We start from the raw sequence: 20,211 nt of genomic DNA on the forward strand, positions 1-20,211 counted from the left end.
GTCTCAGATATAAATAGCTGGAATATCTCAACAATATTATACAAAAGGAGAAGAGTATTATTTTTTTGCAGAAACTACAATCTTATTTTAGAAGAAAGACGGCAATATATGTATATATACAGAAATAGTATATATTTAGAAATATAAGATCATGGTTTTAAAATCATTTTTATGTTATTATTTTTATTTGCGATATCGTAAATTGGCATCTAATACTAAAAAAGGGCACAGCAACCCTTCAGTCAGCTGTAGTTTTGTATATAACACATACACGCGCACACTACCAAACAAACTTGTCAAATGCCAAAAAACACAATAAGAGAGAAAAAAACATCGTGAACAACGGCATATGAGTCGAACATCAGAATTGTGTGCAAATTTTTGAATGGTGTTTGTTTTTCCAACTTGAATTTCTAATTAAACATAAATCGTGTTCATATTACATATAATCGAATAAATAATGATGTAGAGCATGAAAGAATTGTGTTAAATTAATCATAGTAGGAAATATAATTGCGCAATAAGCGCAGAAATTATAAGGTTGTATTAAAGAAAAAAACGGTAAAGAACAGCAACATTTACTTACACACAAGCTAAGAACCGTAAGGAATCTCGCCTTCGTGGGGTGTGTGCACTCCCTAAGCGTGTTTAATTTCATACCAACTGTGTTTTCTGAGGAAATTATAACGCCCTTTAGTGTTATACTATAAAGATTAGTTGATTTTTAGCAGTAATTTAGTAAGAACTTGGTGAATATTGCACAGGTGTGTTGTGTGGGCGGCTTAGCGGCAGCGGATGAAGCCAGTGAAATCACAGCTGCACACACAAATACGCCAATTGAACAAAGCATTTTGCTGAGCTATGGAAGTCAAAGAGGTGTTAAATCGTGAGGGGCGCGATGCCAAGAATTTGCTTGTCTACCAATTTTGTGAGGATCAAGTACCAACGGATGGCTCTCAAGGCATTACTGGTAGTGAGTATTTAATGTAATAATGTATTTCTAAGCTAATTTATTGATTTTCGTTGTCTATTACTGCGAAACAGAAATTTCGCCGTCCTTAAATGTACGCAAGCCACCCGTCGCACCGTCAAAGTCACCAAATTCGCTAAAGAATGCATTGTCGCCAATACGAACTACAAAAATGCAAAATACAGGACCACGTGTGCGTAGTGCTTCTACGGGTCGAGACAAAAAATCGGAATTACAAGCACGTTATTGGGCGCTGCTATTTGGCAATTTACAACGTGCTGTCAACGAAATCTATCAGACAGTGGAGTGCTGTGAGAATATATCATGGTGCCAGGAGGCGATTTTAGTGCTTGAGAATTATGTGCGCGACTTTAAATCGCTTAGTGAGTGGTTCAAAGTTTCTTGGGATTACGAATCACGACCTTTGCAGCAAAGACCACAATCACTTGCATGGGAAGTGCGTAAGAGTAATCCTGCACCACGTGTACGCGCTAAAAGTTTGACCAGCCCTACAATGTCGGGTAAATCAAGCCCATCTGCCTGTGCATGTGCGTCGGGAAAGTCGTCACCATGTTGTGGCGACACTGCATCACCACGAAAAAGCTTACGTGCCTGTGATCCCCTACCAAAAGGTGCTATGCGTGTGAATGTGCGTGAGTTGTTTGCCACAAACAAAGGCAGAGCCAGTAATGAGCGTCCAACAGAAGTTATAGAACAAAAGAAATGCATAGACACTCAGCCAGAGATACATGTGGAAGCCGAGCCAATGAAATTGCTTAATAGGTGCCATCAGTATGCACAAACTGATCTAGAAGATGATCATTTGACTTTGGCAGATATACGAATAAAACTACAAAGAGAAGCGGAAGAACGACAAATGGCTGAAGAGGCTGAGCAAGAGCGCTTGCGACAGCAGGAAGAGTTTGAAAGACAGCGTCAACAATATGAAAAGCAGCGTGAACGTGACCAGCAATTGGCGGAGCAAAACATGCTGGAGCAACAACAAATGCAGCACGAGGAAGATAAAGTAAAACAGGAAAATGAGAAACTGGTGCAAATAGTTGATTCAAACGTGGAAACGACTATTGATACCACTAGCAAAGGGGCTAACGTTACTTTAAATGGCAATGATTCCAGTGGCACCGATGCAGATGATCCACATTTCGCAATGAATCGCGAACCAACCGCTTTAGAGATGACTGTACAAAAGCTAAATCAAATGGAAAATGAAATTCTAGCAAAAGATGCCAATAAAATGCCTACACCGCCTACGACTGAACTACGAAAAGCAGAACCCATAGTTGACGTTAAAGCGACTCTTGTTACAGCAGACACTTCGAAGAAACCAGCCACAACTGCAACGGCACAAAATGGTCCACTTAAATATTCCAGTGTTTTGAATCGTCCAGCTACAACGCGTCCAACAAATTCAAATCCAACAAAGCCAGCGGGCGCCATACGTCCTTTGGCCAACGCAACGGCTGTGAATAAAGCGGTGCCAACGCAGAAAACTCTACCCAACACCTGTCTGCGCCGTTCCGCTACCACCGCTTCGGTGACAAAACCGGCGGCGTCACGTTTATCAGCAGGCGGTGCCAGCGCACGTTATATAACACCACGTCCATCTAGTAAAACTGAACATTACGGACCACCAACACATGTCGCTTCTAGGCTGTCCGCGCGTTCACGCACCATGATTGAAATGCAACCTAAAGAGCAAAAGCCCCGCACCGGCCATCCTACACAACGGTATTCACAGACAACAGTCTCATCGCGCAAATCCTCACGCGAAGATATCGGCAGCTCAAGCTCCACGCTCAAAGCCAGCACTGAACTCATATCATCCTCCAGAAGCAGCTTATCACATGCAACGGGCGCAATAGTACACATCGACGAACGTCGTTCGGAGCCGAAGCAGCTGCCCTCCGACGCCAACGACGGCTGGCTGACGGTGAAGAATCGTCGTCGCTCCAGCATGCATTGGGCCAATCGGTTTAATCAACCCACAGGTTATGCCAGTCTTCCAACACTAGCGCTATTCAATGAACAGTTGGCCGAAAGTGAAGAGCATCAAAGGAGCAAAAAAGTAGCCATTAAGAAAGGCGCCACGCAGGAAAACAATAACGTCACAAATAAGACGCAGCCAAGCGCCAAGCAAACCAAAGCGCTGAAGGCGCAAAAGTGTGTAGACAAGCCGGTGAAATGCGCGACGCGTCCCGAAATAAAGAATGCCAAGGCCAAGGTGAATTCCCTACCAACGCAACGCAAGAATACTGCGGCTGCGCCCGCTGCCAGCGCTGCGAATGGCGCAAGCTCCGCACGCGCGCCAAATGTGCCAACACGCGAGGCGATAATCAAGCGACAAAAGTCGGATTTGACGGGCTTGAAGATGACCTCACTGCACAAGGAGTATATGCGCAGCGAGAAGTACGCGCAACGCAAGCAAAACGGCAGAGCGGGCTCGTTGGAGACTTCTGCGGCCAACTCGACCGAGACGGTTGTGGATGGTGAGTGAATTTTGCCAATTTATTGAGATATTTTGTTTTTAATTATTGGTTTTTATTGCAGCAAATGACGAGGCAGACAACAAGGAAGCCACTGCCGACAACACAGAGTTCGCCGAACAAAATAAAATTGACATAAAAATACAAACAAATCGTGATTTCTCCAAAACCATTGGCGATCTCTACGAGAGTATTGCGCAAACCGCCAAAGCGGCCAATTTTGGTGGCAACAATCTTGACAGCACCTGCAGCGGCGGCAAACTTTCCAGTTGTGATGAGAGCGAGGAGACATTCGCCAGCGAAACGGATTGTGATGAGGATCAGCGCATGCTGGTCGAGGAGCAAGAATCGCTGGAGCGTCAAATACGCGAGTTGGAGAACACCGAAATCGATGTGGACACTGAAACCGATGAGACGGACGGTGAAGTGGCACTTGATCATGAGCATGACTGCAACGAAACGGTAGATCGTTTGCTCGATGATGCCTCCTCAATACCCTACTTACCAGCCGGTGAGGATGGCATGGATCCGAATCTCAGCTTGGAAATGCGCTATCATGCGCTACTCTCGGAAATGTCGCGCGTTGAGCGCGAAGAAGCGCTGGCCACGCTACAAGCGTATGTGGCGCGACATCCGGGACGCGCGCAAGAGTTGCATCAAAAACTCTCCTCACCGTCGCGACGCCGCTCACTGCAGGAGACACTGAAGAAATACCAAGCGAAGCATACGCGCGCGCAACAAAAACGCGAGCAAGTGCAGAAAGAGAAAACCATTAAAATACAACAACTATTGGCGCGCGTCGAAGACGTGAAGGCAGCCAAGCGTCAGCTAATCGAGGATAAGCGCCTGAAGATGGAGGATAAAATGCAGCGCGCCGCCGAGAATCGCGAGCAATATCTGCGTCAAATAGTGGAGAAGGCGCACGATGAGGAGAAAAAGTTGAAAGAGATAAATTTCATTAAAAATATCGAGGCACAAAACAAGCGCTTGGATCTGCTCGAATCCTCCAAGGACGCCGAGGGGCGCTTGCAAGACTTGGAGCAAGAGCGCCAAAAGCGCTTGGAAGAGAAGGCGGCGCGCGAAGCTGCCGTCGAGCGACGGCGCCAAGAGCTGGAGAAAGAGCGCCAACGCAAGCTAGAGAAAATGAACGAGACGCGTTTGGAAAAAGAGCAGCGCATCGGCAAAATGCAAGAGCAAAAGGAGCGTCAACGTCAGGCGCTGGCGCGTGAAAAGGCGCGCGATCGTGAAGAGCGTTTGTTGGCGCGTCAAACGCAACAACAGCAGACCACTGAAGAATTGCAGCGTAAGATATTGCAGAAGCAGCAGGATTCGGCGCGGCGGCACGAAGAGAATATCGAGCATATACGGCAGCGCGCGCTTGAATTGACTTTGCCGACGCGCAACGTCGATGAGAATGGCGTGCAGCGCAATGAAAACGGCGAGGTAATCGAGGATGGCGATCTGTCCTCAACGGTGTCGGATGTGGGCAGTCGCGAGCACACGCGCGGCTACAAGAAAAAAATCAAAAAGCTCAAGCAACGCATGGCGCAGAGGTAAACAAGAAAATGAAATTTACAAAATTCAAATTATAACTAATATATGCCGCTATTATTGTAGTGCCGAGGAGTACATGAAGGAGCAACCACCGGTGCCATTGCATATGAAGCGCGAGAGTCAAGTGCCGAAATATTTGAATCTCGTTAGTAAAGGCGGCGGCTCACAAGGTTTGGAGCGCGCTGTCAGTCAGCTGTTGCGTCTCATGAGCAAGGCGCAAGTATTCGATTTTCAGTGCTTCCTGCTTATGGATGGACTCGGTGTCATCACCACAAATGTGATTAGCAAAAGCATGGAAGAGAACAATGACATTCCAAAGCGGTAAACGATTTTAAACATAGTTTTTTTCAACATTTTGAATTTAAAACAATATTTTTTCGTTTTTTACAGCGCTGTTGTGCTCGCTGTGCAACTATATCGTAACGCCTGTACGCTTTGTCCGCAAATTGCGCGTCACGCCATACTTGGAAATACGCTGAGCGCGCTATTTGATGTGCTATTCCAGAGTTTGCAGGTGAGTGATAGTTTTCCCAAGTCCTTTGTGTTAGAAGACCTTGTAACATTTCCTCACTAAGTTGTTGTTGTTGTTGTGGCGACAAAAACGCTCTCCAAGCAATTTTATTGCCGAGTTGAGAGTCCTTGGCTGCATCAAATGCTGGGTTCGTTCCGGCTACGTACAACGTCGTGGGAACAGAAAACTGCAGAACACCTGATTCTGGATTGCTCAGCAATTTGCAGAAGCAGGCTGAAGGCCTTAGGTTTCATCTATAATATGTGGTCACCTCAGTCGTGCCCAGAAGGCTCCTGGAATCGTTCATGATGCTGGATCTTTCTGATATGTGATAGACCATAGGTCGCTTTGCAAGCCTCAATTTTACTATTTACCTATCTATCGAAATTAAACCTTCATTTTAATGAAAAAATAGTGGATTTCTTTTTAGTAGATCTTATAACTAAGTTTTGCTTTTGTCTGTAACCTCAACTTCCCTTGAACCAGATTTAAAAAGACAGAAATCATCCCTGAAGTCGTCTGCTTAAATCGAAGTCGGCTCATAGGAGCATCAAGAGCTCATTTCTTGATTACATCGACGACATTGAACAATACGCAGTCCAGACTATGGAATCAATTAACTTCAGACACGCACTGACTCTCATTCACAGTAGAGCCTTTAACCCCTCCCTCTCTTAGTGAATGACGTACTTAGAGTTAAATCACAACACATAGCATACGAAAAGCGCGAGATGTCCCGAGAATCTCGAGCGAATCTTACGCAGCTTCGTTTGGATACTTTTTCTTTATTGGCGTAGACATCGCTTACGCGTTTATTGCCGAGTTTACAACAGCGCGCCCCTCGCTCTCTCCTCCTCTTCGCTTTTTGGCACCAATTGGTGATTCCAAATGTAACCAGCTCCTCCACCTAATCTTTCCAATGGAGTGGCGGTCTTCCTCTGCTTCTCCTAGCGGCTACTGTGTTGAATACCTTTAGAGCTGGGAAATACGGACGGCTGCTGCCTCTTAATTGGCTGAACTATGCTAATGTCGTCGTAGAATTCGTGATGTTCATCGTTCCGTCGATAGCGATATTCGCCGTTGCCAATCCGCAAAGGACCATAAATTTTCCCTAAAACATTTCTCACGAAAACTCGTAATTCGTTTCGGATACTGCAGCAGGTTAAATTCCTACTTGAGCAGAATTGTTGCAAATAAGGGGTACATGTGCAGTCCGCAACGAGTCCCCGCATGACTCTAACCACCCCTTTGCATGCTCAGCGAATTCGAATAATATAACACCCTATCTCTGTGGCCCAACTGCGTCGAAATAGCACGTTTCCTCGGCCTAAGGGGACTTCGGTGACAACCATCTTATATCTTATATCGCCCAAGCGAGGATTAGGTAACCCTTACAACAAAAACTTAATAATTTTCTAATCTGGAGTTCAAACAAATGGCAAATAAATCCAAATAATCCAAATTGGTTCTATATACAAGTATAATCGAAGGGGATCTGGATGAATGCCAAATTAAAGTCTGTCATCACATATTCCCCTAAAATTATAATTATAAAAAGTCTTGCGGTATTTTCACTAGTTGGTGCTGAGAGCGGGTAGTTCTAGTTTTATTCTTCGCATTGGGTCATACTATACCTTTTTAAAATACGCCATATTTTGCAGTACTATTACGATAAAGGCAAAAATGCATTTCAAGCCGCCAATAAAATTTGTGCAGTTTATGGACCCGATACAGTTTCCATTTCCACCGCACAACGATGGCTTCAACGTTTTCGTTCTGGTGTGGAGGTGGTCGAAGATGCGCCACGCTCCGGAAGGCTTGTCGGCGAAAATTGCGATAAAATCGCTGAATTGGTCGAAAGAGACCGGCATAGTAGCAGCTGTAGCATCGGTCAAGAGCTGGGCATGAGTCATCAAACCGTTATAAAAAAAAAAATACCGCAATACTTTTTTGACAACCTATTATTATGGTAAAATTCGATATCTTCAGTTTCTCTTTAGCGTATTTCGTTTCTATTAAACTCAGTTAAGGTGGAATTTTATCGTATCTAAAGAAGTCGCGGTTTTAATCATTAAAAACTTTTCAACTTTTATTTACGCCCTGAGTTTTTTTTTACCAGCTTTCAGTCTTCGCTCAATAGAGTCAATCCTTTATAAACGGTGATCCATTTCGAGGTTCCCTACTTTTTGTTCTTTTTTTTTAAGAAGAAACACTGAAAGTTTAAATTTGATGGGGAACGTTTATTATCATTCGAAAGAACATTCCTTAGCATTTTTCCTCTTTCAAATGTTTGCCGCGGCTATGTCGCAGATGGTCCATCCATTGAATTCAATTTTCGATGTTTCGTTCGGGTATTTCGACTGGTTACTGATGAATGACATGCGTGGTGTTTGGTCCAAGACCTGATTCGAAGCGGCATTGTCCGCACAGACTTAAGACTTTAAATATCACCACAGCAAAATGTCTTACTATGTGATATCACACGATCTTGGTGGCCAACGGACTGGCGAAAAACGTGAAATTTTCTGTTCACCGAAGTAGTCTCTCAATAAATCCATCCATTGATTAATGCGATGTGTGGGAAGTGACGGCATCTTGTTGAAATCAGATGTCACCGAGATCACGAGCTTCAATTTCAGGCTTCAAATAGTCGGTGAACATGACGCGATAACGTTCGCCATTGACGGTTACGTTCTCACAGACATCTTTTTTTAAGAAATGTGTACCGATGATTCCACCGGGTCGCAAACGTGTGACAATTTTGTTGAATTCTTCCTACTCTTCAGGGTCTTCGTATACAATTTCAGCTACGGCTGCTATATTTGCTTCGCTGTGTGCTGAACGTGGTCTATTCGGTCGAATATTATCCAATAATGAAAGCTAGATCTCAACATGAGTGATGGTGTTGCGAATAGTTCGCTCAGTAGGCCGATTGTGTTTACCAGAAGTTGAGCGAAGCGCGCAAAACACATTCTTTACAGACGTGAATTTTCGTAATAAAGTTGAACGGTTTGTAAACGTTTTTCAATTTTTAAATTCAATTTTGTACAAAAGTAACATGACAGCTTGACACGACCCACGCGTGATCTGTCAAAAAGAAAAAAAAAAAAAACAGGCTTTGTTCTGTATCCGGCTCTAAGATCTCTATCTTATCTGTAACTTCTTAAATGGAGGTTAACTATTTTCACTTCTTCACATTTCAATAATTGATTAAATTACCAGCCGTTGGAGCTAAGGTTGTTTAATTGTTCCAACTTAAATTAAAATTACAAACAAAACATATTTATGATATGGCGACTCTTCGGTTGGATTGCGCACATTGATTAATACAAAAGTTATAGTGTATTTTTGTTTAGAAGCACAGAACTTCCTAGCTGTCGTAGCTGTCAGACCAGCTGTCGAAGTAAACACTAACCTAACAATTATGTTCAGTATATTTTGGTAAATTGCCAAGCAAAGTTTTATACCGGAACACCGTTTAAAAAGAACTCGAACTTGTGTTCCGCCGAGCGAGCTTTTATGCAAATTTTTTTATCGTAAAATCGACTTCATCTAAAATACGAAGTGTGTTCAAAAAGTATCGCGAATTTTTTTTCTTGTTTTTTTTTTTTTTCAAAAATTATTTATTCATGAATATCTATTTTGTCCCCTTCAAAGTAATCCCCATGAGATATTATACACTTGTGCCAACGGTTTTTCCAATCTTCGAAGCACTTCAAAAAATCATTTTTTTTTATCTCCAGCTTCTCCTTCGATGCCGTCTTTAACTCGTCAAGAGAAGCGTAATGTCGTCCTTTCATGGGCCTCTTCAGTTTAGGGAACAAGGAAAAGTCACAGGGGGCCAGATCTGGGGAATACGGTGGCTGCGGCATCATTAGTGTGTTGTTTTTGRACAAAAAGTCGCGCACAAGCAACGATGTGTTCTTCCACTTTTTCTCTTTTTGTTTTTCCAATTTTTGTTCTTCCACAAATCCGGGCGTTTCTGGTAGATTGCTTCGCGCAAATTGCGCATAACTTGCAGGTAATATTCCTTATTGACCGTTCTTCCCTGTGGCAAGAACTCACGATGCACCACGCCCTTGCAATCGAAGAAAACTGTCAGAAAACTGTCGCGATACTTTTTGAACACACCTCGTAAGCTAAGTGATCGAATTTGACTGGTACTCAATCTTCCTTCCTATGTGTCTTCATTCTTTCCTTCCTGTGCCTTCCTGTCATGGACAAATCATATCAAGAAATTAATTTGTTAGAAATTATGTTGTTAGACTGCTTTTGTGTGTGTGTACTTTTTGATTTTTAAATAATAGTTTGTCAAAAATGTCTTGCGGTATTTTTATAGAATTTTCAATTGTTCATAAAATTTTTTTTGATGACTCATGCCCAGCTGTTGACCGACGCTACGGCTGCTACTATGCCGGTCTCTTTCGACCAATTCAGCGATTTTATCGCAATTTTCGACGACAGGCCTTCCGGAACGAAAACGTTGAAACCATCGTTGTGCGGTGGAAATGGAAACTGTATCGGGTCCATAAACTGCACAAATTTTATTGGCGGCTTGAGATGCATTTTTCCCTTTATCGTAGTAGTACTGTAAAATATGCCGTATTTTCTCTTTATTTTGCTCCCTGTTTGCGACGCTATAACTCACGAACGACTTAAAAGAAACGACAGTCCATCAAGCACGTGTAGCGCGTGAAATGAGCTTTCCAAAAAGGTTTAGCATGACCCGATGCGACGAAAAAAACTAGAACTACGCGCTCTCAGCGCCAACTAGCGAAAATACCGCAAGACTTTTTTGACAAGCAATAATTCAACAAAAATAAAAATATCATGCCACCACCCTAATGTGCAGCGAACTGTTTCATTACCTTCCTTGCATATTTTTATTTTGTGCTTCTTATTTATTTCCTTAGTTTTGTTTGCATATGTCTGTCAAGCTGTCACGCTGTCATCTTGCGTCAGTCCTGCACTGACTGATTTCTTCTTGGTCTCCATACACTTTCATTGTTTCTAAGTCCGTTTTGCTGTCATCCGATATTATTTTCGATTCACGAAACAGTTTTAATGCCAATGTGATGAAGAAGAGAATCCATTTTATTTTTCAAATGCTTTCTTTTCCACCTTTTCTTTATATGTCTTATGCTGCTATTTCTAATTTCTACTTTGTTTCTTCACAGCTTCCCGAAGAAAAATCACCGCAACATCCTGTCGAGTTGTCCACTGAGCTAATGCTCGCCTGCACAGTGGCCATGTCGCCGTCCTACACGAAGAAGCACACCCACCCCAAAGTGCTGGAACGCCTACCGGATCTGATAAGGTAAGTCAACACAACAGTGTGCGCCTTTTAAGCCAGTGTGTCCATGAAATTATGAGTAAATACCAACCGCCCGCTCGACTTCTATAGACACGTCTGTAGTGATTTGAGAACATATGAGCGCTAGCTAATGTGGCTTGCATGAGTCTTGTCTGTGTACAGGGTGCGCGGCTGCACGTCTGCGCTGCGCAGGGGAAATGCCACATTTCGAACTTCGAAAAGTCGTAATTGCTGCAAAGCGCGCGCGAAAGAGACAAGCATAGCGCGTTGCTGAGCATTGCGCAGTGCGCATGCGCGTGCATAAGCTTAGAACCGTGTAGGGCAGTGCAGTGAGCGAGTTCGAAAAAGGGCGTGTCGTTTAACGCCACCATTTAATAAGCTCTCTTAGTGGTTGTTTGTGTTGTTGTTGTCGTCCGTCACCTGCACACATGTGTGTGCGCAACGCTTGGTAGGGATAAGCGTTTTGCTTTATTTATTATTGTTTTTGCTTTTGTTGCCATTGTTGCGGCTGCTTAAGCTCTGGCGCGGTCGTGTAAATAAAAACGCAGCGCATACATATGTGCGCGCTCTGTAGCGCTAGCAGCATTCAGCGCGGCAAGTTTTGGCTGATGTTGTTGAGCGCGTCGCGGCTTTCCGCTGGCGTTGGTGGCCACCACAATCGTTATAGCCGTTGCGCGCATAACGGCGCCTCACCGCAGCATTAATGTTGCGCGGTGCTTATTTCGCTCGCTACTAAACCGCGGCGCGTTGCTGTAACCTGCCTGCCTGCCTACCGTACGATTGCCAAGCGCAATTTTACTGCCAAGTTGCACGCCTTCGTGCAATTTTTTTTCGCCGCATTTAATTTTTTCTCCATTTTTATTTGCTTGTTTGCTCTTGTTGCTGCTGGCGTTGTTGTTTGCATGTTTTCATGCAAATTTCAGCACTTTTGCATTGTACCGACTGACTTAAATCCGCCCAGGCTTCCATTGCCGCAGCGCGCGCCGCTACCTGAATACCTGGTGGCTGACGCGCTTTTGTTCGGTCGCTCGGTTCGACGGTGTGCGGGCGCTTGGGGGTTTGTCCAATCGCCCCATTTGTACTCCCATTGTCTGCCGCGCTGTTGTTGCCATTTTACTTGTTTGTGTTACGCCATTCTGCGTTTTATTGCCGTTTGTTGTTGTTGCCGCTGTCGTTACTGTGTTTACTGTTTTCAGCGCTGTTGTTGGCTGCTACGCCCTCACATGTTTGTGCGTTGTAATTTTTGTAGATTTATCGATAAATTTAGGTTGCTTGCAAAGTCTTTAAGGTTTGGTTGCTTTAATGAAGCAGAATTGCTCCGAAATTACTTTGATTGCGAAAGTTTCTCTATTTAAAATATGACGAGTTAAATAATTAAATTTTTCAGTTAGTTTAAATACTTTTTAAGCTTTATTTATTTATTTAAAATCATATCTCCAAGATATTTTTATATTAAAATTAAAAAAAAAAATATCATATTTTCAAGTCAACGCCATTTTTGGTCGAATATTATGAGGTATTTTTCAAATAACGCTTGCCAAATGTGGAAATATGTCCTAACACGGCCAAATTGAAGTAAAAAATGTGACAACAATAACATTGTTTTTTTTGTAATTATGACAACAATAACAATCCGTTCCTACGTACGACAGTCGGTTCTACCTAACCGGAACGGATTCGTATTTTTTTATCCGGCCAAGGACTGTCAACTCAGCAGAATTCTGCCGCTACAACAACAACACTAAACAGTGGCGGATCACGGGTGGGTTTTTGGGGGTCAAATAAAATTATATAGTTTCTCGGTTTTACCCGAGTTGCCTCCCCTACCAGTGGGTATCATCCAAATTTCGAAGATTTTTGTTAATAGGTTTGAGGTTTAGGTATTCTTATCTCATTTCCCTGTTTTTGTTGTTATTGTAGCGGCAGAATACTCATTTCCCTAACTTGATACAGTTATTGGATGGAATTTAGACCCGGCCCAAATCGTGAAATTAACTGCTCACCGAAGTGTTCTCTCAATAAATCCATTGACTGATACGAAGTGCGCGAAGAAGCGCCGGCTTGTTGAAATCCACTGTCGCCGAGACCACGAGCTGCAATTTCAAGCATCAAATAGTCGGTTATCATGGTCGCCATTGACGGTTACGTTCCCACCGGCATCATTTTTGAAGAAATATAGACCATTGATTCCACCGGCCCATAAAACACACCAAATCGTTGTTTTTTCTGGATGAAATGGCAGGTCTTGAATCTCTTCAGTTGCACTTCGTGCCAAATGCGCCAAATTTGATTGTTTACATAAACATTGTACCAGAAATAAACCACATTGCTGAACAAAATTTGTCTTGAAATCGTCGCATCTTCTTGGAACTTTGCAAAAGCCTATAGAGCGAAGCGGTGTCGCTTGGGAAAGTCGAGTGGCTTCAGTTATTGCACAAGCTGTATTTTGTATGCTTTCAAGTTAAGTTCTCGACGTAAAATATCCCAAGTCGTTCCATACTTGATGTATGGAACGGGTTGCTCTCAGTTACAGCTGCTAGTGAATAATATTATCCAATAATGAATTCTGGGTCTCAAGAGGGATGATGATCAAAAAAGGACTATTGAAAAAAGTATCTTAGATCACCCGTTATATATTTCAAAATGTATCCGATATTTCCTTCTGTTTTTTTCAAAGTAAAGGCTGTTCAGGGTATAAAAATACGACAATTTAGGACAGTATGATTTTTGATATAATTTATATTTGTTTGATAATAAAATACAATTATTTTGTTTTTGATTTAATTTGACTTTATTTTAATTGAATATCCCTCCTATAATTTTTTTTTTATATTCCATGCCCCCCAAACCCCACTAATTTTTTTTTATCATTTATCTTCGCGCTCATCTTTTCGTTTGAATTTTCAAATTTCCGTTCCGCTACAATTATTTTGCAGCTTATCCGTTTTTAGTCGCTCGCTCCTCTTTGGCAAATCTCTTCGTCACGCTTGAGCTGCCCACCACTGTGCTACGACTAACAAACGTTGTTTTTGCTGTTGTTTTAGCCATTTTGCATACACCTTTAGCGTATTTGTTTGTTTATTCAAAACTGCAGCAAAAATTTAAAACCGTTGCCTCAAACTTTGTGCCACACACACACAGGGCACTCCCACCGCACGCCGCCATTATGCGACGTCCACACACACACTCGCGCACATACAGACATCCCGGCGTTTCGTGCGTTTCGCTTCATGTGTTCGCCTTGTGCTCTTCCTGCTGTCATTCCGTTTCGTTAAATTCGAAATTTATATTTCGCTTTGTCGACAGCTTTTTGTAGTTTTGCAATTTTATTGCATATTTGTTGTTGTTATTTGCATTTTCAACTTGTATCCTGCGCTTTATCGTTGCAGACACTGCTTTGTGTGTGTGTGCTTGTGTTGGCATTGTTGTTGTTGGCTGGTTGCGCTTCACTTCACTTTTGGGTACTCGGCTCCTACTTTGCTCTCTACCTCTTTTTTCGCTCTCCGCTTTTTCTGTCACGCTACCGTTATCTGAGCAGCTTGTCGTCCTTGCCAGGTCCTGTGACTGCTTTCTTTGCAAAATTTAATTTAACTTGTTTTATTTTCCAATTTGTTGCGAAACTTTTTCATTTGAATGTGTTTGAGAACTTGAGGGAAAACAATTTTCGATTTTGCATATTTATTTTTTTGTTTTTGTTTTCGTTTTTGTTTCTGTGTTGTGTTGAAATTGTTTTAATATTTTCTTACAAATATCACAATTCTGTTTCTGCGTATTAAAATTTTTAATTGCGTAAGAACAGTTATTTTTTCTTTGTTTTTGAGGAATGAATTTGGAATTCAGTAAAAAAAAAAAAGAGAGATTTTTACATAAGGATTATTAATATTTGCTTACTGTTTGGGTTGAGCTAAGCACTGAATATTCAAGAATTCCTCAATTAAAATTTTATTCAAAGAAAGATCTTTTTTGTACTGCGATTACTTCCGTTTCCTTAAATTCGGACTAATGCCATTCAACATATAACACTCGTGGAGTTAGCCGGCAAATGCATTGCTGTAAAGGTTGCTATCAGACTCCGAGAAGTCGAACACACTAAGGGTTCCAGAGAGGGACATACCAAAATCCTCTCTCACTTCCATTTCATCGCAGATGACCACTGCGGTGCCTACTTGTAGCGGCATGTTGCAGTCGCTGGAGAAGAGTTCGCATCCAAGCCTAAGTGGTAAGTTGGAGTCTTCTTTCGGAAGCTCTCAATAAACTCTTGTTTCGGATTGCCGGACCATTGTACTGTCTGTCATGCAAAAGTGGCAACTATCAAGGTAGCAACAGATGTATTTTGACGAAGTTTGCCTTCTTTTATGGAGGTACGCTTCCACTCCGATAACAGAGCTGCTATACAGGCATTGATCTCGCTAACGGTGAAAAGCTAGTTAGGAAAATATTGACTTCAATAGTTGTAGAGTCAAGTTAATTCTATATTAAACTTGTCTGGTCCCAACGAAATCATCGAAAGCTGTAAAACCGTTTAGCTCGCAAGAAAGAGCACCCTTACCCCAATCACATCAGAATGGGAACGAACGGGTGTTCGACTCCCTTCGTGCACACGGGCTTGGTTGCCACACTTTCTATGAACCCGGCGAATTTGCTGAAGTAGATATTAGCCACTTCAATAGATTTTTGGCAGGATTTAGGCGTTTTGTAGATATACGACAGTCTTTTTGACGCGTACTTAAGAGATCTGGACATCAAAAGCTACACGTGTTTAGGCGTGAGATTTTTTAACATATTTACCTATCAGCCTACCCTTGTTCCGGAGGCCGTATTAAACTTCTAGTCTAATATTGTTTTTATAATCTGTTAGAAATTAGTACGAAGATAACTATTTAGTCCTTAACCTTAGCTAATTTAGAGAATATATAGAGAAGCTTGATCGCTGATCTGCAGGTAACGAAAAGATCTACAACTGTTGTATTGACACCTCTTTCACAAAACCTCTAAATTTATAGAAAATATTCAAATAACCAGATTTTTGGGTTTTTGTATTTTTATAATTTTATTTTATTTTATTTTTTTGCGAAGTTTTATCTAACTTAACTTTTATGTCTGAAACACACTGTATTTTTTTTATTGAAAATATTAAGGAAAAAACATTATTTCGACTTAAAACCGAAATACCCTGTTTTTTAAATCAAAAATGATTAAAAATAACTTAAGACTGCTCACTACGTTCGTATTTTGTACCATTTTTAATCACCTCTTCACATTTTCGCTGCATGCTGTCGACCAGTTTTTGACATTACTCCTTTGGGCTTGAATACCAAGCATTTTCAATTCCGACTCATATGTACTTAATAAAAATTTTTGAGTTTTTTGCTTTCTATTTTGGGTTTTATATCATTCTATAAATTTTGTATTGAATACATATTCGCTTTTTGCGGAGGCCAATCCGATATTCCATTTTTTTTTTATTGTCCAGCGAATTTTCTCCTGTGCTTCAGATCAATGTCTTCCATAAATGTCCAATTTATGGGCAAGGATTCAAAAATTGCTTCATTTTATTTTTCAATATATCCAAATACTGTAATCGGTATACTTTATCACTTATTCGAACAATTGAATCGACACCATGCCATGTCAACGCGAGCTAGACCATGTTACTTCCATCGGTGTGCTTAAGATCTTTTTAATATATCTACCGTTAAGAGCTTGACCTTGTAGGCGACGTACAAATGTTTTTTCATCTGGATCTATCCTATTTATCTTGGTTTCGTCACTCAAAAATTGTGCTAATTTGTCTCGGTATGCCTTTGCGATGCGAGTCGAATTTTGATGTGGCGTAGAGTGATTTCTTCTTGCCAATTCGTTCAAAAAGTTGAGCTTCGATGATTAGTCTTCCTCTTATGTAGTAAAAAAATCTATGAAAATTCCATACAGCCTTACTTAAAAAGCCGAATATGTCGAGAAGTATTAACCTCGGACCTTTTTTGTAGCAAATAAAATTTTCTACAAGTTCGTCATTAGCATATTTTCTATAGCTCTAAAAGAATATATACAAAAAAATGCGAATTTCGTGGAGAAATCAGGTTTAGAGCCCCGTACCACCTCGTCGGTGTGAGTGTCGACTTTCTCGCAATGATCACTTTTGTAGAGTGTTGAATTCTGAAGAATATATGTCTAAAGTCAAAGCGATGCCATAAAATGCCTCTGAGCTATAGAAATTTAAAGATAAAAAATCACGATTGTCGTGTATTTTCAATGGAAAATTTTTATATGCCTTTTATATGTCCTTAATGTTAATATTATGTCCTTAATGTTAATATTAAGGGCTCGAATTTTCAGGGAATTTTTTTAAGGGTATTTCTAAAGAAATTTCGTGTTGAGATTGACAAAAAAAAAAAACAAAAAACAAAAAAAAAAAAAAAAAACACCCCCTAATGTATATACTACAATATTTCACTTTCATAATAAGTGCGCTTAATCGCTTTTTCGTTGTATCTGTAATGAGATTCCATCAATTTCGAAGCTTCATCGCAAATAAGCAATAATAAAGTATGGCAAAGTAGACAATTTTTTTGGATACTGCACCAAAACACATTTTTTTCGAAGGACTTACTCATAATTAAAAATTTTGTTTCACCGTTTTTCGAAATCGAAATATTTGTATACGCATTACGAAATTTAGCTTTTTGAAAACATCATCATTAATTATACCATGCAAACTGTAACAAAAAAAAAGAGTAAAAATATAGGTGTCATTCACTTTTTCGTAGTTCAATGGTGCACAAGTTATAAAGGGTCAACATCAGACCTTCGAAAAAAAATAATAATATCAAAGAATACTCAATGAATTTTGCCACCTCTCTCCTTATTAATTTGAGCAAACCTGCCACTTAAAAAACAATTTTGACATTTCTTTCAAACTTTCAAACATTTCAGATTGTCCTTGAAAGAAGAGCAAAATATTTTCTCTTATTTAATATGCAAATGTGTAAAATTATTTGTTGCCAAGTAAATAAGCAACTAATTTCAACTTTTGGAAAACTAAAATTTCTTAAAATTTCCGACACTTGTGTGCAAAAAAGTTCAACTCACAAAGGTGTTTACACACAAACACAGATTTATAACGGTACTATCCCGCAGCGAACGCACTTTGCTCCAATTTTATTGTGCTATAAGTATATACTTATGTATGTATGTATATAAACATACCTATGTACATATTTCTAACTGCGTGTGTGTTTCTTATAATTCAATATTGGCCACGAGTTGGTTGGGCATAAAGTTGCCATGTACCACGCCCCCTGCCCTCAACGATTTCACCTTTCACACGTACACAAACTCATTTGCATTGCTGCCGCCTGCCATTATTCTGTCATTCTACAGCAGAACCTATTGCGTATTTACTTATTTATACTTGTATTGTCACAAGCGTTACAACAATGCAATTCAGTATATACTTATGTATGTTTGTGTGTATATGTATGTAATTTTATTGTGTATTGACTCTTTGACCCAGCCAAGTGACGGCTCTGTTCACCGAGTTTATTTTGTGAATAACAATATTCACACACACACACACACAGACGCAAATAAAATTGCGCTAAATAAAAGTCACTACCGGCTGCCACTGTTATTGTGTTTGTTGTAGTAATTGAATTTCAGTGGCGCTTCAACTGCATTCACACACATATACATACATATGGACATCCAGCGAGTGGTCCACTGCCCACCAATCACGTCGCCTAACGTTGACTGACGGCTTTGGGCTTTGGCTTTTTGCCACTACCGTCAACAACAACAAGAACAACAAACGAGACAAACAGCAGGCTTGCATAGGTACATAGTAGATGTAGAGGATCGTATGGTTTTTTTTTATACCCTGAACAGTGTATATTAAGTTTCTAGCGAATTTTGCAAAAGTCAGAAGGAAACGCCTAAGGCCCTACATAGTATATGTATACCCATATAAAAGGTCTGCTCGACAAGCTGAGTCGTTTTAGCCATGTCGACGTGCAGGCCTGTCTGTATATACGCGAAGTAGTCCCTCAGTTTTTGAGATATCCAACTAAAATTTTGTATACGTTCTATTCTATCCAAGAGGCTGCTTATTTGTCGGGCCCGCCGTTAACGGATCAGGATATCATATACATAGCTGCCATACAAACTGAACGATCGGAATCAAGTCCTTGTAAGAAAAACTATTTTATTTAAAGAGAAATCATCACGAAATTTAGCGTGGATTGTTGTCTAATACAACAGTATAATTCCTGAAAAAAAGTTTTATATCGGACCACTATTGCATATATCTCTCATACAAACTGGCCGATCAGAATCCAGCCTTTGTATGGAAAGCCTTTTTTTGACGAGATGTCATCACAAAATTTAGCATGGCTGATGATCTATTATAACGGTACAATCCCTGAAAAAAATATTTCATATCGGAACACTATAGCATATGGCTGTCATACAAACTGAACGATCAAAATCAAGCACTTGTATGAAAAGCCCTTTTATTTGACGATATATATTCACGAATTTCGGTGCAGATTAATGTTCAAGATAACTTTACAATTTCCGAATAAATTGTTCAGATCGGACCACTATAACCTATAGCTGCCATACAAACTGAAGGATCAAAAACCAAGCTCTTAATGAAAACTCTTTTTATTTGATAAGTTATCTTCACGAATTTCGGCACGGATTAATGTTCAAAATAACTCTAAAATTTCCGAGCAAATTATTCAGATCGGACCACTAAAACATATAGCTCCCATACAAACTGAAGGATCAAAATCAATTTCCTGTATGAAAAACTCCTTTATTTGTGAAGGGTATAGCTTCAGTGCAACCCAAGTTAACTTTCTTTCTTGTTGTTCTTATTGTTGTTTGCCCTTGCTGTTGTGTGCCTGTCTGTCTGTCAGTGTGCAGCTGTGTTGGTGTGTGTGTGTGTGGGTGTTGGTACTTTGGCTACGTAATTAAATTTTTGTTTACTTTTAATTGGACAAAGTTTCATTTTATGCTGCCACTTCTCGCTACCGGCTACTGAAATACACCAGCAAAGCAACAACAACACACCCAACGTTACACACTAATATTGTTTACTTCTAAACTGCGCTGCATTGCATTGGACAAGTAATTTAAATAGACTGTTGTTGGTGTTGTTGTTGCTGTCGCAGGATTGTAGCCGAGATTTTTGTTTTGGTAACTAGATTAAATTTACTGCGCCTCTCCACTGCCTCTACAGGGTGTTGCATTTTCTTGCGCTCCCTTCACCGTAACACCGCCTTGCTGTTGGCTTGGAGCGCGCTGTTAGGTGTTGAGAGTCGAGGTTGCGCTGGCAGCGCCGTACGCCAACAAAACA

At 40.8% G+C, this 20,211-nt stretch overlaps 1 protein-coding gene across 2 annotated transcripts in view; it reads left to right on the forward strand.

The window, feature by feature from the left end:
• Nucleotides 1-331: 331 nt before the first annotated feature.
• The window catches only part of LOC108972127 (S phase cyclin A-associated protein in the endoplasmic reticulum), a 115,404-nt gene continuing 95,524 nt past the window's right edge, over nt 332-20,211 (forward strand). Inside the window, exons 1-6 of one of the 2 annotated variants that reach the window (XM_018938614.1) lie at nt 332-973; nt 1,045-3,477; nt 3,539-5,027; nt 5,092-5,349; nt 5,419-5,542; nt 10,717-10,856. In XM_018938614.1, the coding sequence (XP_018794159.1) occupies nt 862-973; nt 1,045-3,477; nt 3,539-5,027; nt 5,092-5,349; nt 5,419-5,542; nt 10,717-10,856 (4,556 nt within the window). In that variant the 5' untranslated portion in view covers nt 332-861. The remainder of the gene's footprint in view (nt 974-1,044; nt 3,478-3,538; nt 5,028-5,091; nt 5,350-5,418; nt 5,543-10,716; nt 10,857-20,211) is intronic. The other variant, XM_018938615.1, reaches the window with a different exon arrangement.

The sequence above is a fragment of the Bactrocera latifrons genome, unplaced genomic scaffold (genome assembly GCF_001853355.1).
Source record: "Bactrocera latifrons isolate USDA-ARS-PBARC rearing strain unplaced genomic scaffold, ASM185335v1 scaffold_38, whole genome shotgun sequence".
Classification (NCBI taxonomy): domain Eukaryota; kingdom Metazoa; phylum Arthropoda; class Insecta; order Diptera; family Tephritidae; genus Bactrocera; species Bactrocera latifrons.